This window comes from Capronia epimyces (genome assembly GCF_000585565.1).
Source record: "Capronia epimyces CBS 606.96 chromosome Unknown aczIQ-supercont1.4, whole genome shotgun sequence".
Lineage (NCBI taxonomy): Eukaryota > Fungi > Ascomycota > Eurotiomycetes > Chaetothyriales > Herpotrichiellaceae > Capronia > Capronia epimyces.
Window position 1 is genome coordinate 2,048,266 of NW_006912907.1, and position 13,657 is coordinate 2,061,922.

General features: G+C 54.0%; 5 protein-coding genes across 5 annotated transcripts; 2 read left to right on the forward strand and 3 right to left on the reverse strand.

The window, feature by feature from the left end:
- Positions 1–1,412: 1,412 nt before the first annotated feature.
- A1O3_05361 (uncharacterized protein) lies at positions 1,413–3,269 on the reverse strand (the record flags this gene model as incomplete). Its single annotated transcript, XM_007735486.1, has 1 exon — positions 1,413–3,269. The coding sequence occupies one exon, from the start codon at positions 3,267–3,269 to the stop codon at positions 1,413–1,415; it is 1,857 nt and encodes a 618-aa protein (XP_007733676.1).
- Positions 3,270–4,048: 779 nt separating this feature from the next.
- Positions 4,049–4,843, reverse strand: A1O3_05362 (uncharacterized protein; the record flags this gene model as incomplete). Its single annotated transcript, XM_007735487.1, has 1 exon — positions 4,049–4,843. One exon carries the CDS (start codon positions 4,841–4,843, stop codon positions 4,049–4,051), a length of 795 nt encoding a protein of 264 aa, XP_007733677.1.
- A 1,335-nt stretch (positions 4,844–6,178) lies between these two features.
- A1O3_05363 (uncharacterized protein) lies at positions 6,179–7,710 on the reverse strand (the record flags this gene model as incomplete). The annotated part of the gene is made up of 2 exons (XM_007735488.1): positions 6,179–7,508; positions 7,568–7,710. 2 exons carry the CDS (start codon positions 7,708–7,710, stop codon positions 6,179–6,181), a joined length of 1,473 nt encoding a protein of 490 aa, XP_007733678.1.
- Positions 7,711–8,748: 1,038 nt separating this feature from the next.
- Positions 8,749–10,370, forward strand: A1O3_05364 (alpha-1,3/alpha-1,6-mannosyltransferase; the record flags this gene model as incomplete). The annotated part of the gene is made up of 2 exons (XM_007735489.1): positions 8,749–8,968; positions 9,046–10,370. 2 exons carry the CDS (start codon positions 8,749–8,751, stop codon positions 10,368–10,370), a joined length of 1,545 nt encoding a protein of 514 aa, XP_007733679.1.
- Positions 10,371–11,514: 1,144 nt separating this feature from the next.
- Positions 11,515–13,403, forward strand: A1O3_05365 (uncharacterized protein; the record flags this gene model as incomplete). Its single annotated transcript, XM_007735490.1, has 2 exons — positions 11,515–12,202; positions 12,256–13,403. 2 exons carry the CDS (start codon positions 11,515–11,517, stop codon positions 13,401–13,403), a joined length of 1,836 nt encoding a protein of 611 aa, XP_007733680.1.
- Positions 13,404–13,657: the final 254 nt, after the last annotated feature.

The window sequence follows — 13,657 nt, forward strand, 5'->3', positions numbered from 1 at the left end:
CAGGCGAGGAGAGTTAAGCGAGGCGAGGTTGAGAGAATGGAAACGGCAGTCTGCTAACACTAAGCCTAAGCCTGAGCCTAAGCAACGGCGCCCATGTCAAAGGAGAAGGGCGAAAGTCAAAGCACCAGTGGTGGTAGATGGGTGATGGTTGATGGTTGATGGTTGATGGTTGATGGTTGATGGTTGATGGTTGATGGTTGATGGTTGATGGTTGATGGTCGATGGGGTGATTATGACGACCTCACGACTGAGTCGTACAGCAGACGAGCCTTTCACTCAGAGGTGGAAGAAGAGAGCCCTAAGTTAGGCACGACAGTAGAGGACATGAGTTGGAGTTGGTCAAAGAACCACACGAGAGCCGGATGGAAAATACAGTGGTAGTGGCAGTAGCACACAGGTCTCCCTCAGAGATCGATCTCTCTCTGTCCCTCTCTTCTCCGTGCTCTGCCTAGCGGATGACAGTACGAGTATAGACATACATGTATTTGCTGTTCATGTTCGTCATTGAGCCCCAGATGCAACTGAGATGAACTTGGCTCGAGTGTCCCTGTCCCTGTCCCTTGTGTGCCCGTGCTTCTTCTCTGGGCCCTTTGCCCTAGACCGCCCCTCACCCTCACCCTCGCTTTCTTCCCCTAACTCTCCACACTCAACTCAGCTGCGGTGCGGTGCTCCGGATTGATCGACTGCGGGGGCGTAGATTTAGGCCTTAGGCGCTCGTCGGGTTGCCGCATGTGGGATAACCGAGGATAGGATGAGATGAACTGAGAACGGAGAACGGAGATGAGGGGTACGGACGGGAGAGCCTAAGCCTGCAGTGCAGTTCAGCACTTCAAGTTGGGCAGTACTCGTATCAGTACTGGATCTGGCTCTGGGCGATATGCGTCACCCATAATCACTATTGGATCTGGGCGGTATGCGCCACCATACTATATGGAGGTACCTAGGTATCCGTCCTGGTAGAAGATTGAAGATCCGGAATATTCATACGCAATCCGTCAAAGCTGGCGAAAATGAGAGAAGAGGAGATATAACCACCTGCATGTACGAGTTAGGGTTAGGGTTAGGGTTACGTACTGTGTACGGACACTCGTATGTGTCAACGAGAGAAGGTCGGCTGCAAGGACAGTGCACGTGAGTCGATCGATCAATCATCTATCTGGACAGACAAGAGACAGGGACAGATAGGAGTAGTGCTTGGTCGTCATGTTCATCCTTCGTCATGTTCATTAAGCTGCTGGCATCTCACATTCAATTGCAAACTGGCTGACAACCTCGACCTCGACGAGATTCAGCTCCCGGAGATGTATCCAAGACCCCGAACATATTCAGCTCCCAGAAATATATCTGTGAGACAAGACCCCAAACATATCCCCATATATCGGTCCATCGCCAGGTCCCACGAGAGTGAGAGCTCAAGCAGTCGAAGCATGTGCCAACCCTTGTGGTTGTCGTGGAACCCAGACGCCGCCTTGTCCAACCAACCTGTCCTTCAGCGCCGCCCCCTCGGTCCGCACCCCCAACTTATGCAACGGTACTCGATCGAGATGCTTTTGCGTGCTCTGTCTCAAATCAACATAGCGTTCCGTCAGCGAGCGACTCGAGGCTGCTGTTTTGATCCCCTCCAAAATGGCCTCGGCGCTCCATGCCGGTCGACTCAGACTTGCCGTGGTGATGGCGATATCTTTGTAAAAGTCAAACAGTTGCGCATCAACGTCCGGCTCTTGCCCTGGCGGTAGTTCTGGCGCTGCACGTAAATATCCTGTCATAATTAGCGACAACTTGGCGTCTAGGAGCGAAGCCGCCTGGAAATCATGCATGACGTAGACCCGAACCGTGTTCTTGTCCACCACCGTCCTCCTCTTGGCCGGATCGGGCGAGATGATGATGATTGCCTTGTGCCACTGCTCAGATACCGATCCCTCTTTCGGCATGGCCGATTTCTTGTCTCGGTTGGCCAGATTCACCGCAGCCCACCCAAAGAAGACTCCTTTGTATCGCCACAGAATGTCTTCAGGAACTCCAGTCAGGTTGGCGGTAGGTATATTCAGTAGTGCCTTGCTCCTCCCAGTTCCCGGGACTACTCTGCCGTGAAATCGCACCGGAAATGGCGCGGCTGGGCCTGTGTCGTCTCCAATGATATCTGGGCGAGCCAAGGCATCGTATGTATCCTGCTCAAGCCGGCTGTACGAGCCATCTCGAGCCTGGTCATACTGTTCGTTCATGTTGTCAATGCGAGTCTGCACCTCGGAGTCATAGGCTGTGGTCATGGCTTCTTGGGCTATAAAGCCGGGCTGGTATACTTGAGTGACTTGGTCGCTGACGAAGCCCCGTGCAGTGTCGGCGACCGGACTGAGGGTGGCCGTGACCGTGTTGTTCGCAACAACCGAGGCTATCTTCATACCTATTTCAAGAGGCATCGTCGTGAGCGAGGCTCCTCTAAGGGAGCTGACGTCGGTCGACGACGACGCGAGCCTAAAAATGGGACTTCCACAAAGCACTTTCTTGCCTTGGGCAGTGCACAGAACCACCCGGAGGTAGCCGTCATCGGCGTCACTGGGGATCCGGAGGATGTCGGTCTCGCGTACACGGTGGCTCTGAATGTCTTTGGGGGCGTGCTTCAGGAACTTCTTGATGTCCCTTTGCCATGCACGCTCGTCGTTGGGATTGAGTTGATCCGGCGTGGCCCTGATGGTCGGAGTCACGTCTATCCAGGTACTTCGGGCGCCCATGAGAGCGCCCACTTTGAGCCCAGTCTTGCCGGAAAACCCCTTTCGCTGCAACCACAACGTCCGATCTGCCGGTAATTCTCGGTCGGAGAAGATGGTGATGGCCAAGTTCGTGTAAGGGCCACTGTAGTAGACCAGACCGTGGGAGTGGCGTAACATGGTATAATGTTTGGTAGACTCGTACGGGTGGCTCATGAGACCTCCCGCAAGGTACTTGGCCTCTTGCAATGCGGTCTTGAGCTTGGCCTGTAGGGCACTTGACTTTTCCTTGGAGGGAGCCGTCGGAGCCGATGCACTTGACGGGAGGCCTGTCCCCTGGCGGCCGGGGTCGGTGGCATAGCTACCAGGGGACTCGACATACCCCGGAGGCGACTCAAGATTCATGGCCTGAAGAACGGCAGTCTGTTCATCGACGGACAGGTCCCCGGAAGGCCCAGCCTGATGGTGATTGAAATCTTCGGTTTGGGCCCCGCGGAGCTGCGGTCTGGCGCTACCGCCTCCGCCTCCATTGGGACGAGGCGGCAGATCTGGCAGGGGAGGCATATTGAGATAAGTCAGTTGCAGTTGAGTGTAGATGGATGAAACATCATTCAGCTAGATCATTCACAGCCTAGCAGCGCCAGCAGCAAACGCAACCTTGCATACATCTCATGGTAAGTCGGCAGACTGCTCTTGAAGAGTGCCTGCGAGAGACGGACTGGCCTCGGCGGAGTCCTGCGCCAGGATAGGATGAGGACGAGGACGGCAGAAAACACCTGAAAAACAGGAAACAGGAAGATCGGGTCGTCAACGGAGACGTATAGAACGAGGTCGAAAGGCTGGCGGAAGAAGCCGCCTTCCGGTGAATCCGGCGACTTGCAGACTGCGCCACAGAGGCTTGATATCAGGGATGAACATGGGGAGGGGACCATGTGCGGAGTACGGAGTACGGAGTACACAGTAGGAAGACGCTCCATACATGAGATATGCTAACTGAGTCTCGGTGAATATTTCCAAACTTCATCACTGGACTATTAGGTGCTAATAAGCTATGTTACAGAACTGGCGGGGAAACCTCTGAGCAGTTTCAAATCAAAGGCCATAGTCCATATGCCGCTGGACTGACATCCTCCTGCATGGTTGATACATTGGAGGCAACATCTCAGTCGTAAGACCAACTATCCCAAAACTCCATCCACATTCTGATGATCATACAGCCATGGTATATACCCTATTGCATGGGAGACCTGTCCCGTCTGCAATTATCGTAGAGGATGCGCGGTTTGAGGCAAAATCCGCTACTAACGCCGTGCACAAACTCCACCTCCATACCGTCGTCCGGATTAATAATTTGTGTTTGGGCCAGAGTACCCATGCATGCCATATCCCGGCTGCCCATATTTAGGCTCACTAGCCAGCGGAGCTTGGCCGCCGTGCATAGTCGAGCCAGTCATGCCAGTTTCGTGACTTGGACGGACTGTGCTAGCATTGTGGATAGGCGTCGTGCCGGCAACACCAGCGCCTGTGGCAAGTTCGGCGTCACGAGTGTTCCCCGCTCTGCGCGAGCGACGCCAGAAGGGGCGACGCCCGGTGCCCGAGGTGTAGTTGTTCGTAGGGCCGGGACCAAACCGCTTCTCCTTTCTGTGGTGGCGCGTAAGGAGAACTTGGACGATGGCGGTGAGGAGAAAGAGGAAGATGTTGCAGATCGCAACGGCGAAGCAGGCGGTGTTCAGGGTGCACACATAGCCCCAGTCGCCGGCGCCTGGAGCGTCTTCGTTGGAAAGACCGGTACCCAGAGGGGTATTGACGACGCCACGGCACGAGTTGGCGCCGTGTCGGGTGTAGTAGGCGATGGCAGCGAAGCAGCCGACGAAACAGAGGTCGAGGAAGATGGCGAAGATGGAAAAGAATGCCAGCCCGCCGAGACAGATGGTCAAGAGGATGCCGAAGATGGTGTACAGAACCGCGGCGCCCGACATGCCCTCGACAGCCTTCTCCCATGTTGGAATGTGGGTGTTGTGGTCAGCCAGGACGGCGAGGTAATAGCTGTAGATGCCGAGGATGATGGCCGCACAGCCGAATTCGAGGAATCGTAGGCCCGTTTGGCCGAAGCGAAGGATGAGTCCGCCGAGAGCCATGGTGATGGAGGTTCAGTTAGTTGTTGGGGTGAGAAAGGGTGAGGTCGAGAGAGGGGAGAGGGGTGCGTGTATGCGTGTATGCGTGTATGGGTTCCTTCAGGTCAGGTCAAATGTTCAAGGGAAAGAAGCAGGCCTGCGCGAGGGAGGTCGGGTGGTCTATGTAGTTTTTGCGCAGCGAACGGTCTAAGCGTCGAGGGGCCATCCAGTTGTGCTGGCGACAGAGTGACATGTTCTCCGTACACGAAAAAAGTTGATGCGCAGGCCAGTGACGTGGAGGCGACGATCGAGTGCATCATCGAAAGCAGGGAACCACCAGAACCAAGCTGAACTGGGCTGAACTGGGCGGTTCCATCCTGGCTGAGTCTGCCACAGGCACGCGCAATGGGCCCCCTGCCATTGGTAGGAACGTCATGCGCCACGACCATTACATCAGAGCGACGCGACTAGCTGTCCATCCTCAGCCACAGAAGTCTGCCATTGGCCCGATCCCCTGTGCCTGTCACCGATCAGGAGAGATTGCATACGATCTTTTTGCTCCCCGGGACCTGCGCCCGTTATGAGGGCTAAGGTAGTAAGTACTAAGCACCTCTAAGCACCTAGTTGGTGCCTACTAAGGGTGCCTACTAAGGTACTTAAGTAATAAGTAGTAAGTAGAGCATGCACGCGCCACTGCAGCGGGAGGGGTCAAAAACAGGTTACTTCCAAGGTTCGTCACCAAACTCCGTATCCGTACTGAGTTTGAACAACCCTAAGGTACTCGTAGCTGGAAAACTTGGCTCCCTAGTCCTAGGCCCTGTTGGACCTGGGTGGTACCATGGACCAGGATGATACTGCCCTATGGGTATGGGGCTAAGAGTACGGAGTATTCTCCCCCCCATGTCTAGAAGAGTCTGGTCCCGGCGGGGTTTTTGCCCTCGGCAGCATGTCGTCGGTCATCGACCAAGCGAGGCTATGCAGGAGCAACGTACCACCACTGCAGCACTGCGACGGTTAGTGCGTAGGCTACGGGCAGGTCACAAGACGAAAAACAAGCTCGACGCGTGTTATACCCGGTCTCGTGGGGCAGATGAAGCATGTTTGAATTTCGAATTTTGAACCTCCCTCCTGGTTGGAAATTATCTATCCGTACTCTGTACAGAAGTCATTAGCATGTCTATTGGTGTCCGAGACTTCGGCCGGCAAAGTCAACTGCAAATATGTCCGGTGAAGAGAACTTGAACTATGCTCTTGGCTCCCATCAAGTTTGAAACAATCATGCGCGACTTCTTCGAAAGATGACCATCCCACAAGCCCAGAGGCACCATTGCTCGATCGTCACTCCATGTCTCTGTTCCATCACCACTGCATCAAGAGGCCAGCAGCTACTACACCAAAGATCAGAGATCCAAACCTAGCGTCGTCAACCTTCAAGTTGGTTGCGGCATTGGTCTTGGTGGGAGCGCTGCTACTGCTGGTGGTAGTGCTGGCCGTGCCGGATGGACTCGCCGGAGTGCTACCGCTAGTATTGTTCCCCGGAAGGTTGCTCTGATCGTTGGCCAGTACGTTCAGTTCAAGGCCGGTAATTTGTTGGCCGTTGGCGGCATAGACAATTTGCGACGGCTTGGTGTCGGAAATGGACGAGGTCCCTGTCGGGTATTTGCCCGAGATACCATTCTTGATAAGCTTATCCACCCCATCCGGTCGAGCAGGAATGTCAAAGCTCTTGGTGAAGTTGGTCCCCGACAACAAGCTGCCAGCACAGTTAGGGGCGGTCAAAGACGTGGCAGTGGCATTGGCTTTCTCCAGCAAGGCAACGTCTAGGGAATCATACTGCTTGCGCAGATTGTCGTAGTCCTCAAAGATGGAAACGGTGCCATTGTCGTTCAGATTGACCAAGCCGTAGTTGTTTGGCTCCTCGCTGTACTCGTAGATGAGACCGCCCGAAAAGACGGGGGTCATCTGCTTAGAGTACAGAACAGGCACTTCGGAGAATTTCCGGGGCGAGACATTGTTGCAGCCATATTCCGAGAAGAAGATGGGGATGGTGGTATTACTAAAGTCATCGACCAAGACATCGTAGCCAGAGGACTGGAAAGTGGCGTCACCGCACCAGGAGTAGCTGTTAAGACCAAAGAAGTCGATCTTGGAGCTAGAGCTGGTCTCGTTGGCAAGCCCACACGACATGTAGTTAAAGGTGCCCATGAGCAGTGGGCGAACATCGGCCGCAGAGTAGCCGACAGGAATGTCTCGTGGGCCTTGCGCCGCAATGTAATCTTTGATATCTCTGGTCACGGCTCTGATGTAGGCGGGGACTTGTGGGACAGAGTCCTCGTTGATGACCTCATTACCACTGAAGAAACCCAAGGTGTTGTTGAAGTGCATGAAGCCTTCGACGACCTGGAAGACGCGCTGCAAGTAGTCTGAGTTGTACGACTCCCATGGGGCACCTCGGTTAAGCGATTGATTTGGCAAAGGGCTGTTGACGTCGAGAATCATGTAAATGCCTGCTGCATTGAAGATCGAAGCACACTCGCTGTGGTCCAAATCCGGGTCTAGGTTATAGACGCGAATGGCATTGACCCCCAGGCGTTGCATGAGAACGGCATCTCGAAGGCAGACCGAAGAGTTGCTCAGTGGGTCGATCCCTGAGCCAGGGTCGAAGCCGGAAGAACCGCCCGGTTGGTAACTGAACGTGTATCATTAGCATTGTGGCTTGTGGGGATCGGAGCAGTCCCAGTCTCTTACGCGACACCAATGATCTGAAATCGTGTACCGTCGACACTATTGACGAAGTCGGCGCCTTTGACGACTAGAGGGGAGACCGCGAACGCGTAGGAGGTGAACAGGGCGACGAGCGCAAGGAATGTGACCTTGAACTGCCAATCCATCAACTTGGGTCTGAGTGAATTTAGAGACTGAACCTACCTGGGCCATTTCAACTGCTTGGTGGAGGAGGGAATTGGTGAGAAGGCGTGGAGCTGAAGCAGATAAATTGGATTAGAAGGTCGAGGGGAATGAGAGGATTTATGGAAATCTGGTAGAGAAAAGAGGGTTGAACGAAGGACGCAGCTTCCTATGGAGAAGAAGTCTGGAATAGAAGAGCAAGAAGAAGCGAAGGACAATTAACACCCGCAGGTGCGATTCTCACGCTGCATCAGAACACGAGCGAAGGTGTTGAAGTCGGAGAGATGAGCTGGCGGAGGATGCGGACAAGCTGCAGTCTTTCTGGCGCACGGATTTTGACGGCGTCGATGGAGGCTGACAGGGATGCCCGCTGCCCGCTGCCCGCTGCGCACCGCACGATAGGTACGGTACAACAGGGTCAGGATTGTGTTATTTAGAGCCGTCGCCCTAATCATCCTCAGGCCTTTCTAGTGGCCGACTGTCGACGGTAGTGCAGACGGCGGCCTGCCATGCAACATGCCAGGAAATTGCCCGATCGCCTTACACGTCAAGTTCTATGCATGCCAGTATCCAGTATGTGCGACCCTTTCAAAAATGAAGTTCTCTTCGTCTTGATCCAAGCCCATGACTAGCCAAGAAACCAGAGATGAAGCCCATTGCGGCGTGACGCGCAACTGCCATGATTTATCGTCTTGTCCTCTTCTCGACGGTGGACACAAGTACCTGGAGGCGAGTTGCCGAGATGCAATTGCATATTAACGGGTAACAGCGTGATCTAGGCGACATGCAGATAGGTTGGTGAGACGGAATCTACGGAGTACTCTGTTGAAACTTGGTCAAAGAGGCTCTACGGAGTGGTACTACTGCGGTATCTGAACTCCGTCCTACTAGGTAATGACTAAATGTCAAATGGCAATAGCCAGGAAGGTTTGCCGATGGCATCCTGCGGTAGCCATGAATCGTGCTTCATGCAGAAACCTTGAAGCCAACGTCGTGCCGGTCAATCAGACTGGACATTGATCATGCCGCCTTCACAGAAGGTCCACTCCTCTCCGTCATTGTCCTCGTCGTCGTCGTCGTCAGGCCCGCGGAGAATCGTCTTCTTTCATCCAGACCTTGGAATTGGCGGGGCTGAACGCCTGATCGTAGATGCTGCAGTAGGCCTACAGGAACAAGGAAACAAAGTGACTATTTTCACTTCACATTGCGATCCTCAGCATTGCTTTGAAGAGGCACGAGATGGTCAGTTTGCAGTGCCCTTCATCGATTGTCGGTTGTTGCTGTCAACGGCTAAAGAATTGACAGACTTGTGAGTACAGGCACTCTAGATGTTCGAGTCCGTGGACATACTCTCTTTCCTTCCACCCTCCTCAATCGTTTCCATATCCTCTTTGCAACCCTACGTCAGATCCACCTTGTCCTCTCCATCGCCGTCTGGAGTAAGGAGCTGGATAGCCTGAAGCCGGATGTATTTGTGGTTGACCAGCTGGCTGCCTGTGTTCCCCTCTTGAGATGGCTGTATCCAGGCCGCCAAAGAACCCTGTTCTACTGCCACTTCCCCGACCAATTACTCGCGGATCGGCGAACACCTGGTATTCTGGGCTTGATCAAGAAAATATACAGGTTTCCCTTCGACTGGTATGAGGGGTGGAGCATGAGTGCAAGTGACAAGATCGTGGTTAACTCGGCCTTTACCAAATCTGTGGCATCGCGGGTGTGGCCGAACCTGGCGGACTCACTGGGTGTCATATACCCCTGTGTGAGTGTGGAAGCTAAAGAATCCCCACCCGCATTGGACCAGACGCCTCTGTGGGATGGGCAGTTCAAGATTCTCCTGAGCATCAATCGGTTTGAACGGAAAAAGGACATCGGATTGGCCATCCGAGCGTATGATAAGCTGTCTGCCGCCGAGCGAAAGGGTACCCGTCTGGTGATTGCCGGTGGCTACGACCAGAGACTTCCTGAAAATGTCCAATACCACAAAGAGTTGGTTGATTTGGCTGAGGGGCTTGGTTTATCCACTGCCACGGCGAAGACAGTGCCTACAGCCTTGGGAATTCGCAACAATATCCAAGTGTTATTCTTGTTGTCCGTGCCAGGGCCTTTCAAGACCACCTTGTTGAATAATGCCCGCTTACTGGTGTACACACCACCAAACGAGCACTTTGGAATCGTACCGGTGGAAGCGATGCAGTACGGCGTTCCGGTTCTGGCTTCCAACACCGGGGGCCCTTTGGAGACAATTGTCGAAGGCAAGACTGGGTGGCTACGCGATGTTTCCAAGGTGGACGAGTGGGCTGCCATCATGAAAAAGGTGCTGCATGAGCTTGACCCATCGGAGCTGAGGAGTCTGGGTCGAAGTGGAAAGGAAAGAGTACAACAGCATTTCACCAAACAAATCATGGCAAGGAAATTGCAGGATGAAATGTCGGAAATGCTGACGGGTAAGAGAAGTGCCTTCCTGGAAAGAAAAGATATCACTTTGGGGCTCTGGATCGCAGCCGCTTTCCTAGCAGCATTGGTATCGACCATCATCAAAGCAAAGTCAGGGCGTGTTGATCCGAGAGCTAGCGCATTCACGCAAGCGAGGAGGATGAATACGGGGCCTGGTGCAGAAGTCAATATGTTCAAGACGATGCAGTAGATGAAGACTGTGGTCATGGAGCAGCATTAAAGCAATGAATGACTACTCAATCGAGACAGCTGTGGCTCTCTAGACCAGGGTTCTATGACTGCCGCCGGACACGAGGCGTACATACATGTATAGTTTGCACATGGTCCCTACACTTACAGAGCACCTCTGGTGAGTCGCCTTGCACAATTAACAGAAGCGCAGAGGATATGGCCTCCAGCCAACCTTGGTAAGGTAGGTAGTATCCCTCCAAGCCAGCCTTAGGTAGGTAGTATCTAGTATCTACGTAGTATCTATACCCAAGGAGATCAATCAATCAATCAATCAGGTGGCACCAACACTAATACAAATGAAGATAACCCCAGATCTGGCGTACTCGTACCATCAATTCTTTACCGGTCTTCTGGCGTCCATGTCCTGAGTCCTCAACACGCCTTGCCGCGCTACCACTAGAACGCCACAGTTCGGGCGTACACTAAGACTCAGATTGACAGATAGTCGACGGTCCGATCCTGTAGTCTGGCTCCTCGCTACCTGGGACCTCTGAGCCCTGTATCCGTACTGAGTACTAGGTACTCCGTACTCCGTACACGGCCGAACCCGGGAAACTGCTTGCCGAACAGGGCCACAAGCTCTGAAGTTGATGCTCCAGCACTACAAGAATCGCCACCTGGTGGGACCTGGTGAGTGCATGGCTCTATCACACCTGGCACCTGGCACCTCTGAGGGATAGCCCGAGAGATAGCCCAAGAGCTTGTGAACTTTGAAGCAAGGCAATTCCTTATCAGGAAAGGTATCTCTTCTGAAGATCCTTGCCGTCTCTTGTTGCCACCCACCTACCACCTAACCAGTGACCACTGACCAGGGAGGCTCCTAAGGCCATGCATGCACTGGCAGGTCTACGGATATGCCGATGCTGGATTGGCCGTCAATAAAGCCAGACGCCCTAGTGATGCAAGTCCCCCGTTTTCATCTTCAATTGGAATCATGGGGGCCGAGTGATTGCTCGTGACACTGACAGGGATCGGTGCGATGTTCCAAATATAGCGAGAAATTGTCCCAGCCTGATGTTGAAAAGCCTGACGGAGTACCTACTCTCGAGGCGCTCCCCGCCACGATCGGGCTCGTGCAACTTTCTGCTCTGGCCTGTTTTGTCATGGAAATACCGCCAGACAATACGGGCCGAGGGTATCTATCCCGGGTCAACGGGTTGAAGCACGCCTATCCTGGCCTCATCCAGCTGCTCAACAAGCATGCTAATTCCGCTGACCAGGGCCGCCAGGTGGTTGACTCCACGTACAAGGAGCACTATGGCAGACCACCAGGGCGCTGTGCTGTTCTAGAGTTCACGGACAGCGGCGTCAGTCACGCGGAGTTTGACACTGCGCAAGATTTGCGATTGCATTTCGAAGCCATTCGATCGCAACCCGCCGAGACAGGCGCCTGTCGTCTCTACGTCCTCGAAGATCTTGAACCCGGGTTCGTTGAGATACTCGGCGAATATGTGGGCGTTGATCCGCACGTATTTGCCGAGCAGATGAATACGTGGAACTTCACCGATGTCGAGTCCGTCGGGCACCGTGCTCTGCCATCGCTGACACAGCCTAGCAAGGCTTTGACTCTCCGATATTATGAGTTCCGCTGCCTTGATCCTCAGAGAAAGGACGAGATCTCGGTTCTAGGAAACCAAATGAGCTTTGCCGTGAATCGGAGGCTCTACCAGCCATGGTGCACCATCGATTGCCCCAGCATGCCCAACGACGATCCGCTGGCATTTGTCCGACGCTGCGCATCATTCTGGACCTCTCAGAGCAAAGACCCCAACCCAAGCGAGGGCTGGAATGGTACGTATGTCCAGTCCCTGCTGACCGATTGGAACATTTACCTTTCTCACAAGCCATCTTGTTGGTCGATCCACCATTGGACGCCTTGAAAGCGCCCTCTGGCCGAGAGTCGTATATCTTCAAAGGAGAGGAGTTCCGAAACCGCACCGAGTTGTGGTACGCCCGCGACGCGTGCCGTCTTTTCAGGCTGGGCAAATTCCCCCACTTCAGCGAGCCATACCACAAAGGCTGTCCGACCATTTATCCCTTGTCGTTCTGCTCTTCGAAGCGGCTCGCCACTGCGGAGCTGATCGCAACCACTGGAGCACGACACGTCACTTCTCCCTTCGACGAGACCATCTTCTACTGGGAGAAGCTGGCGGACCAGGAACAAATCCTGGCTGTGAAAGAGCAGTCCGTCAATGCCGCTCAGCACCTCCTCAAGTTCATCGCATACTATTGGATCCACACGTTAGAAGTGGTCGAACACACTCTTGCGCAGAGCGAGTACTTCAGCGACGACAACCCGGCCACCAAGCCCAAGCACATGAGCACGGCCGAGTGGAAGCGCGAGTTCTACAAGGTCGTCGACACGAGCCATAAGATCAACTACTTCCGCCGGCAGATGATCTACTTTGAAAACGCCATGACGTTGAACCTAGAAAGGCTGGGCACGTCTATCGATGGCAGCTGGGACCTCCAGTCGGGCACCGCTCCCCCTAGGTTGCTGGCCCAGGCACTCTGCGACGCCCACAAAGATTTCAAGGCCCTGGCAAGCCGGCTCAGGCCACTGCTGACCCGAGCCGACAAGCTATCGACCGTGGCTAACGATATCGCCTCGCTGCGGGCAGCGTTCCAGGCCATCGAAGACAGCGCGACGGGGCTATCGCTCAGCATTCTAGCTACCATCATCTTTCCATTCACTCTCGTAGCTTCCATGTTCAGTATGGCCGACGGTTTCCTGCCCGGGCACGACAAATTCTGGGTCTTCTTCGCCGTCAGTATTCCGCTCACCATGGTCATTTCTCTGGTCTTGGTGGTCGCAAGACAGTGGGACAGCTGGCGGGATCATATTCTGCGCGCGGTGCAGCACATGCCTATGCCTATCAAGAGGAGGAAAAGCCCGTTGGACCGAGAAGGCGAGGTCGAGGTCCAGCTTGAAGTCGTCCAAGGCAACTCAAAGTCCTGGCACCGTCGAGGCTTCACGCATTGGACTAATTAGACCCTTCTTGCTGGTCGGATGCCTTGGTTACCATGGGCGCCACCTAGGAAATCCAAGTACTGTACGCCCCAATCCAAGGGTCTTGTAGCACGGGGCCTTTGTCCATAATGCAAACATGTCACTTTATCAGACTTGAGATTCATTGACATTTGACATTGACCACAATTAATGGTCTTTCGTTGGCTTCGTTATATAAAATGATGTCGAGTTCCGCGATAATTGCCCCCGGCAAATGTAGACAGGCATGCCTCAGA